Source organism: Gopherus evgoodei, chromosome 2 (assembly GCF_007399415.2).
Source record: "Gopherus evgoodei ecotype Sinaloan lineage chromosome 2, rGopEvg1_v1.p, whole genome shotgun sequence".
Taxonomy (NCBI): domain Eukaryota; kingdom Metazoa; phylum Chordata; order Testudines; family Testudinidae; genus Gopherus; species Gopherus evgoodei.
The window spans coordinates 254,136,542-254,155,465 of NC_044323.1; the positions used below are offsets into that span (position 1 = coordinate 254,136,542).

General features: G+C 38.2%; 1 protein-coding gene across 3 annotated transcripts in view; it reads left to right on the forward strand.

Moving 5' to 3' along the window:
• Nucleotides 1-14,469, forward strand: part of DPY19L4 (dpy-19 like 4) — a 56,222-nt gene extending 41,753 nt beyond the window's left edge. For 2 of the 3 annotated variants that reach the window (XM_030553509.1, XM_030553507.1), the window contains 3 exons: nucleotides 474-606; nucleotides 3,837-3,995; nucleotides 11,472-14,469. In XM_030553509.1, the coding sequence (XP_030409369.1) occupies nucleotides 474-606; nucleotides 3,837-3,995; nucleotides 11,472-11,636 (457 nt within the window). In that variant the 3' untranslated portion in view covers nucleotides 11,637-14,469. Of the gene's footprint in view, nucleotides 1-473; nucleotides 607-3,836; nucleotides 3,996-9,897; nucleotides 10,844-11,471 lie in introns of those variants that run through there. The other variant, XM_030553508.1, reaches the window with a different exon arrangement.
• Nucleotides 14,470-18,924: the final 4,455 nt, after the last annotated feature.

The window sequence follows — 18,924 nt, forward strand, 5'->3', positions numbered from 1 at the left end:
TTTCTATAATTATTGCCACATTTCTTTTCCTCCTTCACCCATTCCTGTGTGTGCTACTTGGCATTCTCCTGTCAGCCCAGAAGATAAGGATCCCAGTTCCTTCAGGACCAAGTGCTGTTCAATGGATTAAATGATGCAGAAGTGAATGGCAGTTAGACAACCCTTCTCTCCACTCTCTTCATCAGGAGGCCTTCTTAATCAGCTCATGCTACTAATAAGCCTGGGCTTCCACCTAGCAATGCAAAGGACTTTAATCATGCTGCTAGGCCACTTCACAGCTGATTGCGAAGAAGAGTAATTTCAGTTAAATGTGTAGTTAGATGCATAATAGTATCTTCATGAGCTGGAATTTTTACCTTAGCGGGCTATAAGATTCACTTGGGTTTTAGAATTGATATAAAATATTGTTTTAGAAAATATGTCCTTGTACTCAAATGCATGAAGTGATGTGGTTTTGTTTGTTTGTTTTGCAGAAGACAGGCTCCTGTTGCTGCTGTGTTTGCTGGAAGTCCACAGCTAATGGGTATGATTAAGCTGTGTACTGGATGGATGGTGACAAGTCTACCTTTATATAATGATGTTGATCTTCTACAAAGAAATGAGAATGTTAGTATCTGATTCCAAAAATGTATTGTGGTATCAGTGTTTCATTCTTCATTCATTATGTGGAAAATGAGTTGAGGTGCTTAATATGTGTAGGAGCACTGAAAATTATACATGTCAAAGAAGATAAGTGAAGGCCACCTGATGGTCTTGTGGAGTTGGAGTTCCAACATGGGATCCAAGTTCAGGTTTCTGTGTTCCTTGTTTCCCGGACCATCTGGGGTAAGGAATTTTTATTATTTATGTATGCTAGTGCCACCATGTGGTAGGTGCCTTCCAAACATTAAAGAACAACAGAGTTTACATTCTAAAGATAGACAAGTACACAGAGGTTGGGGAAGGGTAACAATAATAGATTATATACATGGCAGCTTGATTCACCATAAGCAACATGGCAGAAGTGGGTTTTAAGAGGGACACGTTAGGAGAGTTGTGGACTTGCTGATGAGCTTAGGGAGGTTTTGCCATGCATAGAAGACTGTGTGGCAGAACACTAAGAAACACTGAGTGAAGAGCATTGAGGGTCAATGTGAACTATGACAAAAGAAGATAAGTAAAGAGGGACGGCGTTTTATAGAACTGTGAAGGTGTTATCAGAAACCTTAAATTTGATGTAAGAGTGGCTGGGGAACAAAAAGAGAGATTGAAAAAGCATGATCATATCAGTGGGCAAGAAAGATAAATTTAGTGACTGCATTTTGTCTAGATTGAAGAGCAATGCATGTGTTTGAGAAACGAGAGAGGAGTATGTTTCAGTAATCAAGTCAGGATATAATGAGGTCCAGAACGAGAGATTTGGCTGTGGAGATGGAAAGAAAAGGACAGATCTTGGTCATACTAAGAGGAAGACTTAAAAGAAGTTGCAGGACTCACATAGTGCCTGGATGTGTGGGATGAGGAAAAGGGAAGAGTCAAAATAACCCTCTATGCCTCAAGTTGGACCCACTGGTATAATTAATTGTTCTAAAGTTCTCCCATGAATGGGTACACAGGAGTGCAAAATAATATTAACTCATTTCCAAAACAGTAAAAATCTCATTTTTTGTATACTGGTATTGTATGTATATGTATGTGATGTGTCTGGTCATTTGGTAAATTCAAGATAGGTCAAATTCAAGGTAGGTCAAAATCTTGGGATCCATTTAATTTAGATTATAGTGATTTAATTTTTCCTGCACCTATGTAGGATTATAATTTTTCCCCATCTAGAATCATTCAATATTCAGACCCAGTAAAGTCACTGAATTTATGACACTTTCTACTATTGTAGTATGCAGTGTGTCCTCATTTATGTATTCACCTCTATATCCCATGAATTAATTTCCCTTGATTGCAAGAGAGGTTTTTTGGATCTTTATAAAAATGCTGATGTGAAGAGTTAACTTTCTGGCTTCTGACATGGTTCTGGGCTACCAGTTGAACTCCTCGGCAGAAACAGACCTGCATCTCTGGAGTCTAAGACAAACATCTTTCAATTAAGATGTTTTCCTACTTAACTGAACCATGGAGCACAATTGACATCTACTTTGGCCATCCGTGCTGGAATTGTGTTGTAGTCCAGGCCCGAGGATACTATGTAAACAGTTGGCTTCAGAATAATGAAACGTCGGTAGGCCTGAATAACACTAGAAATTATTTTGTTGCCAGGCAGTCTTGTTTGAGAGTACAACAGAAAAATAAATTGGAGAGTTAGAGTTAAGTGGTTGGTTGAGGAGAGAGAATTTCTCATTTTACTGGGTTTAACTCCTGGACACTGTTACCTTCTGTCTTCTCACTACCAGTAAATGCTGAGGGTATATTTACACTGCATATGCCAAAGCAGCACAGCTGCAGCTATGCCACTGTAGCGTAGACCCTTGCTATAGTGACAGCAGGGGTATTTCCGTCGCTATAGTAAATCCACCCCCATGTGAGATGATAGCTCAGAATTCTTCTGTCGACCTACTGGTGTCTATACTATGTCTTAGGTTGGCTTGCCTATATCTCTGAGGGGTGTGAAATTTTCACATCTATGAGTGATGTAGCTAGGTCAACGTAAGTTTTAGGTGTAGACCAGGCCTGAGTCTCAGTACAACTTTAGAAACTGCATTTTGCCAGTAATGTTATTTTTTTAACAGGAATCGACTGCTTCACATGATTTCAGGTGCCCTTTGGCTTATTTTTCCTTCCATTTCTCTCTTGCCTGTTGATCTCCAATAAGTTGTTTTTCCTGACACCAAAAAACAGAATCTAAGCAGACATTTCCAAAGTCTTTAGCCATGCACTTCCGTAGTAGTGGTCAGTAACTGGTGCAGAATATCAATGCAGCCATGAAAGATAAAGTGTTCCAAGTTTTATGTTTAGAAGGACTTGCCCAGTCACCTACTATTACCACAGGGACTGTTCTGCAAGGAAATTGAGATCAGAACTCTAAATAGGTTCCTCATTCCCTTTCTGAGGGTGATACAAAAGTATAGTAGGAGAGTAGCAGTGTCTCATTCTCTAGGAACTCACCAGCGGACTTCAAAAGCATGTGACGGACTCCAGAGTTAACCATGTGTCTTCTCCTTCATTTGAAGAATAATCGGCCCAAATGTGAAGATGAAGAAATTAAGTGTATTTGAGTTGCGTAGAAGGAGGGGCTGAGCTGGGAGCAGAATGGAAATAGATTTTCAGAGTTCCGCTGTTGAAGGAAAGGCTGTTAAAACAGGATTTCCCAACCTCTTATGGCAATTTTACCAGGTTAGCAGCCCAAGACCTCAACTATAGCAGAGTCTACAACATCTCCCATTCAGCTTCCCATGGTCTTATCAGCTATGGAGCTTTTGCTGTCGACAATTGTCATAAGCTAAAAATACTAGCCTACTAAAGGACTGACACTGAGGCTCATCTTTTAAGATTCCTCCTCCTTATCTTGAGAACCAGTCACAGAAGCCTGAAGGGTTATTCATGAAATCCTGTAGTGTCATATACCAGTGCTTGTAATCTATAGTTGCTAAATACTCTTGACAAATGTCTAGTGCACCAGAGACTTTAAACCTTATGACTAGTCTCCAGAAATCCATTTCACTTACAAAAACATATATTACCCTTCTGGAAATGTATTGAGTAGCAAATTTATACAATTATATTTTTTAAATAATTTTTTATAATTTGATGTATATGTAACTTCTTATTCCCAATTACCCAATGTATTTAATATGCGCTTAATTTTCCATGGATTTAATTTGTATTAAATATTTTCTAATCTACAGATTTATCAAATCTATTCAAAAAGATCTGCTGAGGATATTTATAAGATACTCACATCCTACAAAGCCACCTACCTAATTATAGAGGATTCAATTTGCAATGAGGCTGGACCTGTGAAAGGATGTAGGGTTAAAGACTTACTGGATATTGCTAACGGTCATGTAAGTAGCACCTGGAAAAAGTCAAATGTTTGAATGAATAAAGTAATTAGTTAAATTTAAAGAAAAATGAAATTAATGCCACAGGAATACTTGTTTTGCCAGTTACAGTTAGCATGCAGTTTGGACTTGATAAATATCTTAGTGAATGTTAAGCTTTTGTTTTGAGAACACCCTTCTTTTTGAAATTTTTGAAATATCTGATCTTTCCCCCAGGTTGTTCCTTAGCCCTGCTGAGTAATCCCTTCTGATATGTTGGCACCTAACTGTGTTGCTTCCCCACCAGTCATTAAATATCTAAGCCTATACAATTGAATGATTTTTATATCTAAAATAACTAGCAAAGTTTCTCAAAGAGGTTCTGTAGAGTATGTCCTTTTGGGCGTATCTCGACTATGATATAAGGTGTATTTTTAAAACGTTTTAAAACCCTAGTGCAGACAGAGCAAAGTTGTGTTGTAATGCATTAACTTGGTCACCTCTACCAGCTAACATATTACAATAAACTTATTCTATCTACACTAGGTATTTAAAATATGGTAGTTACAATGTTTTAGATAAACAAGCCCTTAGATACCACTGTGAAGTATGAGTACCAAATAGGGAATTAAAATCTGCTTAGACTTCTTCATACTGGATTCTGCTTTTTGCCTTTTCCAGGTTTAGTAACTCTTGCTTACTCTGTTGGTAGGGCTTGGTTTTGGTTTATTTTGGGGGTGGGGGTGGAGTTAGAGGGAGTTAGTGGCTATTAGTATCTTCAGTTTCAGTGAGAAGTCTTTCCAAAAAGGGAGTCTTACAACTTGCTCTGAAAAGGATCAGGCTTTGACTCAGAAGATACAAATGCATGGATCACTATGAGTGCATCTTTGAGAGGAAAGGACATAATTTACTGACAAGTTGTCAGTGAAAGCAAGCATTTCTTGCCACTCTTGCTGCCCGGGTGTCCAAGATTTGCAATGAGTCCAATAAGACTGAGACTTCATACTACTGTGAACAAGGAGAGAAGTTAGCATCATTGGCATTTTGAAGTATATTACTTCAGTCTCACAGGTTTCAATTTAAGCCAGACACTCTTCATCTCAGTACTAATCACTTTAAATCACTAAGAGATCTTTGTAACTGTTAATTCTGTTTGTTGAGAAGAAGGAAGGAAACTGAGTGTTAGGCACTCATTGATGCCAGCCATGCACATGTCATCTCACCAAGGGATTTCCTATAAAGATTCAGAGGGGTATCCATGTTAGTCTGGATCTGTAAAAGCAGCAAAGAATCCTGTGGCACCTTATAGACTAACAGACGTTTTGGAGCATGAGCTTTCATGGGTGAATACATCCGACGAAGTGGGTATTCACCCATGAAAGCTCATGCTCCAGAATGTCTGTTAGTCTATAAGGTGCCACAGAATTCTTTGCTGCCTATAAAGATTGAAGAGGGGGCAGAGACTAAATTAGTCTCTCTCAAATTCTGCATGTGAGAACTATCAGAGATGAGGACAACTGCCTACTACAGCTCTCTGGGTCTATTTAGAGGAATGGTTAAAACCCATCGTATTGCTGCTCCATTCACTCCAGCTAAGCCTTACAAATGTGTCAACAACACCGAGTGATTAACTGTCAGAGGCTGCAGAAAGGCTGTTTGTATAAGGAATGACATTTGGTCTCTATCGAGAACCATAAGAAGATCATCAGTGGCTACTAAAGACATCTCCATGCATATCTTAGTCTGAAGACTGATAGTGAGGAGTCTGGGATGTTAGCAGTGATATGTGATGCTGACATTTGTCTCCATCTTCTGATTTTGCATAGGAAGAAGAGGTTGTAGACAGGGTGGTAGTTTGAAAGATTTGTCTCTTTATTGGCTTTCCCAAGAAAGTTAAGAATCTGTTTAGTAGGTATTGGCCTGGACAGAGATTCCAATGCACTTGGTGTGTATGATGGAGCCAAACTTGGTCAAGGCTAAGAGGAGGATTGCTACTGTCATTTCTCATTTTGATGCCTCTCTTTTTAAATAGGGAATATATATATAAACTTTGTCTAATATTGCATTGCATTCTTGGGAAAAGATACAAGCTCTACTTCATTTATGTTAAGTATTATAAACATTACTTTTTGATTTATGCAGGACCTAGAGGGATCTTAGAGAAAACAAAGTCACCTTCCAAAGGGAAATACCCAAGATAATGGCAATAGTCCAGTTTCAAAATGAAGACTAGTCCAAGATTGCCAGCATATAGGGGTGACTCTCTACTCACATAAGAAAAAAAAATTGCTATGATCATTCTGTGGCACAAAAAGATTCTAAAACTATGATTGCTTGACGGTGTGACTTGCTTTATTGGCATAAGACAGCAAGGAGTATATTTATATACTGGCAAATGAAACATGAGGAGAAAATCTCATAAAAAAGCATGCTGGATTTGCCTCACTGGTTTCATATTCATTTTATGATGTAGGATATATCACATGTAAAGCTTTTGATACTAAAAGGTGTCTGAAACAGCTTGCATATGAGGAGAGATTAAAAAGATTGTGACTGTGCAGCTTAGAAAAAAGATGACTAAGGAAGGATCCGATAGAGGTCTATAAAATCATGAGTGGTGTGGAGAAAGTGAATAGAGAAGTGTTATTTAACCTTAACGTGGTACAAAGGATTACCCAATGAAATTAATAGGCAGCAGATTTAAAAACAAATATAAAGAATTATTTCTTCTCACAACACACAGTCAACCTGTAGAATCATGGTGAGGGGATGTTTTAAAGGCCAAAGGTTAACTGGGTTTGAAAAAGAATTAGATAAGGTCAGAGAGGATAGGCCTATCAATGGCTATTAGCCAACATCGTCAGGGATGCAACCCCATGCTCTGGGTGTCCCTAAACCTCTGACTGCCAGAAGCTGGAACCACACTACCAGGGATGGATCACAATTTTCAAAAAGAGAGATAGGGCCAACTGTGGCAACTATCGAGGCATTGCCCTCCTCTGCAGTGCTGGGAAGATTCCTGCTAGAATTTTACTGAATACCTGCACCCTCTTGCAGAGGAAGTACTTCCAGAGTCCCAATATGGCTTCAAACCATCACAAGGCACCACCAATACGATTTTCACAGCCAGGCAGATCCAGAAAAAATATCAAGAACACCAGAAGCTATGTATGGCCTTTATCGATCTGACCAAAGCCTTTGACTCTGTTAACTGTGACACTCTGTGGAAAATCATGTCAAAGTTTGGCTGCCCAAGCAAATTTTTCACCATTCTAAGACTCCTTCACGACCAGATGACTACCTCCATCCTGTGCAGTGACTATCTCTGAGCCTTTTGTCATCCGAACTGGCGTAAAACAAGGTTCTGTACTGGCACCCACCCTTTTCTCCATTTTCTTAGCAACTATGACAACATTAACCCAATACCATCTACCACAAGGCATTGACATCCAATATCAGACTTACGGCAACCTCTTCAACCTTTATTGTCTCTGTGACAGAACTAAAGTAATATCAGCAACAATAACCGAACTCCAATATGCAGATGATTATGCTGTAGTTTCACACTCAAAGGAGGATTTACAAACAGCCCTTAATTGCTTCTCTGAAGCTTACAAAAGCCTAGGGCTAACTCTGAACATCAGCAAAACAAAAGTTCTTCAACAGCCAGCTCCTGGTCAATCATCGGACCCAGCAAGGAAGATCTACATTGACAGAGAAGAACTGGAAAATGTAGAACAGTTTGTTTATCTTGGCAGCCTCTCTCACGGAGAGAGGACATAGACGTCAAGATTCAGCACAGAATCCTCTATGCGAGCCTTGCCTTTTGCAGACTGTCTCACCGTTGTTCAACAATCACAAGATCAGAACACACACAAGACTTTTAGTTTATAAAGTGGTGGTGATCCCAACTCTCTTCGATAGTTGTGAAACTTGTGTGACTTATAGAAAACACCTGAAAAACCTGAAACACCAGAACCAGCACTTTCTTCGGAAGATCCTCAACATAAAGTGGGAAGATTGCTGCACTAATGTCAGTGTCCTCACAGAGGCCTATATTGTCAGCATGGAGGCCCTGATTATCCAGCACCAGCTGAGGTGGAGTGGGCATTGTGTTTGCATGCGTGATATACACTTACCAAAATAATTGCTGTACGCCTAACTTACCAAAGGGGAAGGGAAATGGGGAGGCCAGAAGAAATGCACTGGAGGCATCCTCAAGATGATGTGGCATTGATACCACACACTGGGAGACAGTAGCCCAGGATAGGAATAACTGGCGAAGATTTGTCCATGAAGGAACATCCATTTTTGAGGAAAGTCACCTTGCCCTGGTTACAGAAAAATGCCAGAAAAGAGAGGACAGATGACTGTCACGCAGCACTCATGGCCCAATGCTGACTTCCAACACTATCTGCAATTTCTGTTAACGAGCCTACGGCTCAAGGATTGGACACCAAAGGACCCATAAAAAATAAAACCCGTGAAAGAGATCATCCTCGACCTTGAGGGATCAACTGTGACTCAATAATTGCCCTGTTCTGTTCATTCCCTCTGGCTGCTATTGGAAGACCAGGATACTGGGCTAGATGAATCATTGGTTGGACCAAGTATGGCCATTCTTATTTTTTTAGCTACTCAGACACTTCAAATTCAGTCTTCCCAACACTTAATGTTTTATCTGTCGTTCTAATCCTTTCCTTCTGTATAAGTGATAAATTCACTGTCCTCCCTGTCTCCCAGGCTTCATGTTCTGGGGTCATATTTGATTTTTCTCTCATCATTTCCCACTTCTCCTGTCTTTTGCTAAGTCCTGTTAGGTCTTCATTTTTAATAGCACCAAAATCCTTCCTTTCCTTTCCTGTAAAACCACTGTCCATGCCTTTGTCATTTTTTGCCTTGATTAATGTACTTTTCTCCTCTGCTCCTGCAAAAAAAACAATGGCTACAATCTGTTTTCTCTCCTAGCACTGGCGTCAGACTGTGTTGTTCCTTTTTGAATCCCTTCATCTGCTTCCTCACTTACTTCATCAGATGCAAGCTCCTTACCCTCACCTTCAAGTTTCTGTGTGATCTTGCCCCCATCTTCATCTCTGTTTCCATTTTCTCTTACTTCCTGTCTGGCTCCCTACACCCCACCTAATCCTTTTCCGTAATTGTTCTTTCTTCTCTTCCAGCTCTCAGGCCATGTCTACAGCTACAGGGTTGCAGCACCCTAGTGTAGGTGCTTCCTACAGCAATGGGGAAGGGGCTTTTCCATCAGCATAGGTAATCGACCTCCCCAAGCAGTGATAGCTGGGTTATCAAAATAATTATTCTATTGGCCTACTTGTGTCTACACCAATGTTTAGATTGGCTTAACTTTTAACTATAAACCAGATATCAGCTGCACACCTTCACCCTCTGCTTGTTAACAACTCTCCTGTGTTCATCTGTCAAACACCTTTCTTTTTCAAATCTTTTCCTAAATCCCATTTCTTCAGCTGTCCTTTTGCAGGATCCTTCTCATCACTAATTTCCACATCTTCCCTTTATCTGAACTGTTATTCGACATCTTATCTTGTATTCACTTTTTCTTTTTCTTTGACTATAAACTCTTCATTGCCAGGAATGCAAATACATGGTCAGGTGGCCAAAGAGCAAGCAGGGTTGAATGATTTATGGTACGTTTGTGAGGTAAGAAGGCAAAAAAATCATAGAATTGTGCAAAATGAAGAATCTGACTTTTTTTTCAGTGGCCCTGTTAAACTTTTTAGATTGTTTTTAAATTGTATGAGGTTGTAGGTTCAGGGTTGATTTACCTAGTCCATGGCTATTGCAAGCAAGAAGAGGAAGAGGAACTTCTCTGCAGAGTTGTACTTTTTATTTCCGTTTGCCTTACACCCCTTAAATTTCTCTGACTTGAATATTCTCTGAATCTTTACAGGTCCACATTATGCTGGAGGCTCAGTTTAAACATTTATGCAGAAGAAAACTATTTGAAATGGCTTGACTGGCCAACGTGATAGGAATAAATCATGGTAGAACCATGTTTTTAAAAAGTTGTGATAGCCTGTTCTCATAGCTTATTAGAAATAAACTGATTTACTAGTATACAAGTGTGGCTCAAAGTATTCTGTTTAAGTAATATTTAAAAACTTTTGATAGTTTCAGTTTCAGGCCTAGTTTACACTATGATGGTTAGGACAACGTAAGCTGCCTTCATCGACCTAGCTGTGGAAGTGTATTCATTTAAATTTGGCTCCCGCCGACATAAGTGCCTGTACATCAGTAACACCACCTCTCCGAGCAGTGTAGAGTTATGGTCAGTGTAATTAGGTCAACGCAGTGTCAGTATAGACACTGCGTTGCTTACATTGACTGTTTCTCGTTTCCAGGAGCCATTCTACAATGCCCGCACTGACAATACAATCCATGCAAATGTTCTTGTCGAGGACCCACACCGCCAACACAAGGAGCCAAGTGTGTGCACACAAGTGATTTTAATAACTGGTGTGACTGTGTGCTGACATAAGTTAGGTTGACATAATTTTGTAATGTAGACATGGCCTTACTCAACAGTTATTTCTAATTAACTTTGTGTCAGTAACTTGAGAGTGAGGCATTCACTTCACTTATCCCCAAATTAACAGGAAAGACGGCGGGTCTTTGTAACTCTTTGCTCAGTATTAGGCAATGCTATAGATGTGTGTGTAAAACAAGGCTGTATTAAAGAAGAAAAGGGGAGGCTAGATGGCTTAAGGAACGGATAATGAGATGTGAAGCCTTTTGCCTTTAGGATGACTGGTTTGAATAAACTTCATGGCTGTGAAAAGAACGAGAAATACTTGTGGCACCTTAGGGCTGGTCTACACTAGTGGGGGGGGGATTGATTGAAGATACACAACTTCAGCTATGCTATTCGCGTAGTTGAAGTCGAAGTATCTTAGTTCGACTTACCTGGCCGTCCTCGCGGCAGCAAGTCGACTGCTGTGGCTCCCTCCTCGATGCTGCTTACTCCTCCTGACAAGGTGGAGTATGGGCGTCGATTCGCAGATCGATTACTACCCGCCCCCTTAGAGACAAATTTATTTGGGCATAAGCTTTCATGGGCTGTGGGTAATTGTGGGTCATGTTTTCAGTCTCTGCAAGGGGGTCAGTGAATTAATTGGTCTTGGAAAGTGAATTTCTTTCTTATCCCCAGAGTTGCTCCCTGCAGGTCTGATCTGAAGTTGGTTGACAGGGTGATTGGATAACTTTGCATTGCGCTGCTCATGCTTTCTACTTCTATTTTATAGAGGATTTTTGTTTTCAGGGCTATTAATGTAGCACTAGCATTAAGGAATTCACAGTCATTAAGTTTAAAACAAACAAACAAACCCCAAAGTATAGGGGGAAATATTTTCAGCCACTTATGTATATTTGTGTTATCTCTATTGGAATTGTATAATATAGAAATGAAAGATTAATTATATGTTCTGTGTTTAGATTTCTCTTAACAAATTTCTTCTCCTCTGATAGGTGGTTTGTGACGAAGGTGACAGTTATGCCTATTCTAAATATGGACGATTTTGTCATGAGATCAAAATGAACTATTCTCCATATGTGAATTATTTTACTCGGGTATACTGGAACAGATCCTACTTTGTGTATAAAATCAACACTGTGATATCCTTCCAATCTTGAAAAATCATGGAGACGTCTTTTTGAAGATTGACCATGTATGGAATTAATAGACGTTTCTATTTTAAAAGTGGTTTTTTTGCAGATCGAAGTAGGATCATGCAGAATGCTCATTCTGTTAGTTTACCAAACTGGAAATGGACTACAGCTCAACAATCAAGAGTACCATCCTGTAAGGAAATGTGAGCACTAGTCAATTTTACAGTCTCTACAAATTGTGACCATCTTCCATGATTCTTACATTAGTTTTTCCCATTTTGAATCATCCTAATTTTCATGGAAATAAAATGTCTAATTTAAATATTACAACAAATAATTAAATAACTTCTAGATGGACCTACTTTGGAAAATACAGAAAACATTCAGACATTTGGGGGTGATTTAAATTCAAGTTGTTATACAGCTTTCATTTTTTAGCATTTGAAACCATCAAAGTGTCCCGAGTAAGAGACCATGCAAATAGTTTGACTTTCTGTTAATAGGACTGTCTTTAACTATGTGCATTCCTATTACACACACATTCAAACATTTTCTGGGTGTAGGTATAGCATTTTTTTATGAGCCAAATCCTGAAGATTTTACTTAGACAAAACACCCATAAATTTGAATTCAATGCACGGACAAAGGGGTCCACCTACATGGACAAGTTGGCAGGATCAGGATTTTAATTTGGACTGAGCAGATCTTTGGGATTTGGCCACGTTAGATAATATATACTTATTCATTTTAATAGATATTATGTAGTTAGTCTTGGTAAAATATTGCCACAAATTTTATTTAAACCCCCCCCCCACACACACACACAATGAAGTCATAGTAAAACAGTTGATAACTACTTTTTAAATATATGCATATAATGAATTAAGAGTATACTGTCATGGTAATTTTTCAAAATTTTAGAAAATATTTTGCCCCCTAACTTTACTCCTTTCCCACATCATTCTAGTCAGTTTTCTTAATGAATTCTCTATTTATGAAATTTATTTTGTTGCTTCTTGCTGTGCTTCTGCTATAATGGATGTTTGTTTGCATCATATTTTTGGCCTGATCTTGGAGTCCTGAAACAAAACACTGCAAAAGAAATGAACATCTTGCCTGAGGACTGCAAAATCATTCCCGCTGTGTCTGCTGGAAAAATGTAAATCCAAAGAATTCAACTTCTATGAAGTGAGCATATACAGCAAGAATATGGTGCATGTGTATGCTTACCATTTCCTCTGTGCACATTGGTTTATTTATTGTTATACTAACAGTGCTGCATTATCAAACAATTCTGGAGTGATCTTTTTTTTCAAAATGCTTTGTTGTTGCAAATGTCATATCTGTAGTCCAGTTTTCATTTCTAGATGTGCTAAGTTTTGAGGCCTGAAAACCTTGACAATGTTTTAAATTATCCACTTTATTTGAAACCATGGCTCAGATAAATCCATTAAACAAAATAATAATGGGCTTGGTGATCTGAAGGAAAAATGGTTTTTAGTATAATTAAGTGACAGGGTATAGTAAGTAGCCTTATATCAGATGTAGCCTTGACATATCCATTATATTAAGAATGGGTGTGGGTGTTTGTGTATTGTATATAAAATCCATTCACAATATGCACTATGTGTGTGTTAATACACAAGTGCATATGTGTATCTGCACTGAACATTTTTCAGACTTTCCAGGCACTACAGTAAACTAATGCATTATCTTCAGCTACTGGAAGCTGTGGGAACCTTTTAGTGGTCTTTTCTGTGTGTGATAGAATGAATGTAGATGTGTTTAATATGTTGAAATAACTCTAGAACTCCATATGCAGTTGGAGTTCATTATGATTGCCTGTCAGGGATGTCATACCTGTGTCTCATTCCTAGTAAATGCATGAGCCTAAACGTTCATGAATTCCATTTCGTAATAGCAATAAGGCATTCCAGGTAGTGAATTTCAGGGTGACTGTTGCACTCCTTGGTGGCTGAAGTCACTTAGCCAATGGCCTCATGCCTTATAACAGCATTCAACGTGCAATATTTTAATTACCCTGCAATGGACTGCCTGTTGTGTTTTATGCAGTACTATGTGTGTATAGTACTGAGTAGTACATAGTATGAATACATACACACAGAATACATATGTATAGAAAAATACAGCTGATGCTCATTCTATACATCTGAAAATAAATCCCACTTGTAGCACATTGGTCTTTATACGTTTGAATAGACGTTAGCTCTTTTTTGAACTGTGATATAATATTGTTAAGTGTTGTCATTCTTTTTAAGTAGTGATGCTACTTCAGTTGATTCTGCTTTAGGAGAATCAAAATCAGGAGGATTTTTTTATGTGTTCATTATTATTTTTATGTATATATATTAGAAAAATTTTTATTGCAGTAGCATTGGGTTATCAAGCTAAAGAAAATAGAAAAAAAGTCTTGTAACTGTGGGAAAATGTAGCCATTGTAATCCCTGTAAAAAGGCAAAAATATTTAAATAATTAACCTAAAACTTTGAACATCCAATCCAGTTGCTGACCTGCTTATGAAATAGCCAAAAAAAAAAAAAAGTGTCATCTACTAAAGGTCTATTCTATTTCCCACTTTTTGTGTAGAACGCAAGTTCTGTGGTGTTCGTGGGAAGGTTTGAATAGGGCTTTTCATACAAGTAAGCTGCAGTTATGCCCTAATTTGCTTTCCAGCATAGGTCACTAGCATTACAAGCCAACTAAATGAATAAAAACTCATAGTTGTGAGGGTGGGAGAACATACTGAAAAATCACATCTGTTTTACTGTAGAAGTTGCAATCCAGTTGAAATATGTGCCTTGAAAGTTTTATTAAATAAACAAAATCTTTCAATTTGTGTTTGTTTTTGTGAAGATTTTTAATCCATTTCCTTTGTGGTTTATGTGGTTTCAATTGTATCTCATTTTCAGCAGGAAAAGATCCTAGCAACCTCCTCCAAAAGTGCTGCTGCTCTGAATCGCACAGCTAGTCTCTGTGCCAGCCATTTTGTTTACAACCATTGACTCCACCAGCCTAGAAAGAGTGATAAATTTGAATGGCAAGTTGTTGTTTTTGTTCTGGCTTCCTCCTTCCCCCTATGAGCCCTCAGTGAACAAAAATATTATCTGAAAAGGTTATAAGTAGTGGAAGATAAAGCAGTAAAATACTCTTAACCTTTCACCTTTAGATCTCTGGTTTCAGATTTAGTCAGACCACAAGTGAAATGAGATTGGTAATCTCAGTCTAGTCCCTAAAGCATACTTGTCCAGACTGAGTCCAAACTACCATATAATTTGACACAATTTTGCATTATTGTCTAGAAGAAATATAGGACTGTATTAGCAAGGGTGATCAAGGTGATGGTTAAGATGCTTTGTCCAAATGATGCAACACACTTATTAATTAATATATTGAAAGCGCTCTTTCAATATTCCTCCAAAATAAATTATTATTTTAAAGCTAACTAACAGCCTCCATCCTTATTAGGAAACAAAAACTAGAGTTACAAAGAACAAGTGTTTAATGGACGTTTTAGGTTTTTCCAATTACTCACATTGTTGCACATTAAAATATAAATAATAAATCTTTAAGGACGAAATCTTGCTTGCCTTACTCATGTAATTAATGTCCATTCAAATATCCCTTTGGTTTCACAGGAATAAAAGCTTCAAGATGAAGTCCTAGATTTGTAAATTTTCAGTGAATCACATGTTGATTACCGATGTTAACTTTATACAACCCCTGTATCTTAACCAAAATCAATAGGAAAAACTGGTATGTGTGTGTAGATGCATTTAGAGAGTTCTTCTGTCATCTTTTGGAGACTTTAAATGTGTAGTTATTATTACCAATGGCAGTTAAACTCCTAAATCCCCTTGTATTGATATGTAAATAGATTCCAAAGTACATTGGAATAAGGATGTAGCAAAAATTGAACTTATTCAATTCTTATTATTCAAGAGCTGGCAGAATTTGATTATTATGATGGATCATATAAATATTTGTTTAAGCTTTTTTTTTATTTTTATCTAGTGAAATGTTCACAGTTGTGAGAAGTTATTGGTGAGTCAGACAATTATTTACTGAAAGTAGATTTTAAGATTCAAAAAGTTAAATCTTTATAACTGTCAAACACATAGCTGATTTTGACAATCAAAACGTTCACTCTGAATACCCTTAATCAAACTCTAATAAGTTCTTAGGCAAAGTAAGAAAAATGCTACCTATCATCTGTAAGTTTTCAATTATGGATGGAAATATTTTTTGTTGGTTTGTGGGTACAGTGAAGTCAATGTTTACCTACAGTTACTGATAAAAATCTAATCCTTCCAAGCCTAAATACTGTACAAGGAACATTCAACGGAAATAATACCTCATCTTTAAATTGTTTAATTGTGTGCTGAGTATTCTTAACAGTGAATGTTTGTAAAGTAGTGGAAGCTAGAAGAACATGCAGTGCATGTTTATATAGTGATTTTTTTAATTACATTATCAGTGTAGCCAAATATGTTTGAAGACTTTTCTGAATTGTTTGGTACCTTAATTGCTGTTCATGTGTTACTAGAACTTGTGATATTTTAGACATTAACACAATTAAATGCATGTGTAGTGATGAAAGTGATGAGATTATGAAGGTTTTTTTACTTGATGGGAAAAGGGATGCTTGTAGTGTTATAGAAAATTTTAACTTTGAGAACAGAAACATCTTGCTGGCAATGTTTTATTTTTTCCTGTTGACACTTATTGGTAGTGCATGTGGCATAATTAACATATCTAATCCTGTGCAAACATTTAATGACAAATCTGAAAAGAATTGTACTGACTGTCTTCAGGGACAGATTACTCTCAATACACTTAGAATACAGCAACTATTTTCTCCTCTCCTATATGGATGCTCATCTGCCATGATTCTTGGTGCAATCTTGTTTTCAGATATCTGATTAAACAAACAAAAAAAGACCATATCCCCAAAAATATATTCCCCCATTAATTTTCCTAAAGCAACTCAATCTTCTCATTATGAAAGGATTCGCCATTACACCATATTCTCATAATTTAAGCACCATTGACTCATTCCATCCCACATGAGTATTAGCCAATTCTTGTTCTTTAGTCACATTGGGAATTTATGTAGTCACCCTCAAACTCCAAAAAGTGCAGTTCAGGGTACTCATTCAGATTTTCATTACAATGAAATCTAAACATTAGGTGACCCTTTCCCCCCTTCGTAGGTACAAATATCTCCAATGCTTTTCCAAATCTTTGGCTTTAGACATTCCCATATCACATTTTTGCCATCTCTCCTCCCTCTCCCCCCAATATTTCAAATTTTACCTCAAAAGGTTTTTCTTTGTATCTTGTTTTGTTTGGTCCTCTTTCTTCTGTTCTGTCCCACAAATAGTTGACTGTATTATTCCCTTTGATCCATACCTCCATCCTAGAGGTGTTCCCATACATGTATATCCATGTATCCCTAAATTTTCCCAAATATTCAAAAAACATAAAAGCCGAAAATTAGATTTCACCCTTTTTGAATTATGCAGATCCTCAATATTGAAGCCATGGCCATTATTCTATAGGAATAATGTCTGATGCTTCTGGCTATATTATTCTACCTCTATTTTTACTCAAGGTATGTTTTTTTTCCCTAAAATATAATGCACACAACACCATTCTTCTATTAAGCACAAAATTCAGAGCAAAGCAAGCATAAGCAATAAACCAGTTATAGAAATTGTAGCACTGTAAATCCAAGGTCCGTACAAGAAAATCTCCAGTGCAACTGGGCATTCCTTTTCCTCTGGAAGATAAACTAAAAGCAAAAGAAAGGAACACTATTTAATCTTTAGGTCATAACTAATTGTGATGTGTGGACCCACTTTCCCTTTCCCCCCTTGTTAATCTGCACTGCAGTAGGTGAAATTTTATTCATGATGGAAAATGGTCCAATCCATCTAGACTCCAGGACATGATTTTTTAATGTTAATTTCAAATACATTACTCTGTCTCCAATTTTCCATAATTTACTGACCTGAGCCACACAAGAATCCAGTCTCTTCCTTTTTCAGTGGCATCAGTCAGTTTAAATTCCATTTTCTTAAGTTCTATCAGTAACTCCCTTACCCACTGAATAACTGATACCGCCTCTTCTTCTGGGTACAGTAAAGGGCTCCACAATCTCATAGGCCGTCTGTGACGCTCTGTACCTTGGGGGAAAACACCCTGCACCCCCATCTTCATCCTTATAATATGATTGTGTGGTATCCAATGCGAAGTTTGTCTTCAGAAGGCTTGTGATGCACTGAGCATTGTTATAGTAATGTTATAGGTTTTAATTTAATATATAGTTATGAGGCTGAAAATATGTCCTTATGGCTTAAAACAAGCCCAGGCAAAACTCTCCAGGAGCAGAGGGGCAGTTCACACCTCATCAGGGCATGTATGGGACAAACCAACCCAGCTTCACAGGAACAAAGGACATGGGCCTAGGCAGCAACAAAGCATCTGTTGGACTCTTGAGTGACTAACCTCCCCTTCCCTTGGTCAGTTTGGGACTACGATGAGGTAATGCTCACCTGACTCTGAAAGGGTGGAGAGGCACAAAGCCAAGAGGGAAGAAAGGACATGATCAAAGGGAGAGATATTTGCCATGCTCTCTTCCACCTCCATCTAGAGACACCACCATCAAGTGACTGAAGTGCTGATCAAAGGGGAGAGCCTGGCTGAAGGGCAACCAGCCAGCCTGTGGTGAGAAGCATCTAAGTTTGTAAGGGCATTGAAAGTGTTAAGATCAGCTTAGAATGTTTTGCTTTCATTTGACCAAATCTGACTTGTTTTGTTTTAACTTATAATCACTTAATCTCTCTTTTGTAGTTAATAAAATTGTTTATTCTATCTGAAGCAGTATGTTTGGTTTGAAGAATGTCAGAGACTCCCCTTGAGATAACAAGTCTCTTATAGATCAATTTCTTTGTTAAATTGATGAACTCGTATAAGCTTGCAGCATCCAGCTGGCATAACTGGACACTGCAAGATGGAGGTTCCTAGGGTTGTGTCTGGGACCAGAGAGATTGGCTAGTGTCATTCTGTTGCACAATCCAAGCAGCAGCTGGCCAGAAGTGCTCACTCACATTGCTGGGAGCAGCTTACATGGCAGAGACTGTATGTGAACAGCCCAGGAGCGGGGGTTCTTTTTCGAGTGCTTGCTCATATCCATTCCAATTAGGTGTGCGTGTGCTGCATGCACGTTCGTCGGAGACTTTTTTACCCTAGCAACACTCGGTGGGCCAGCAGGTCGCCCCCTGGAGTGGCG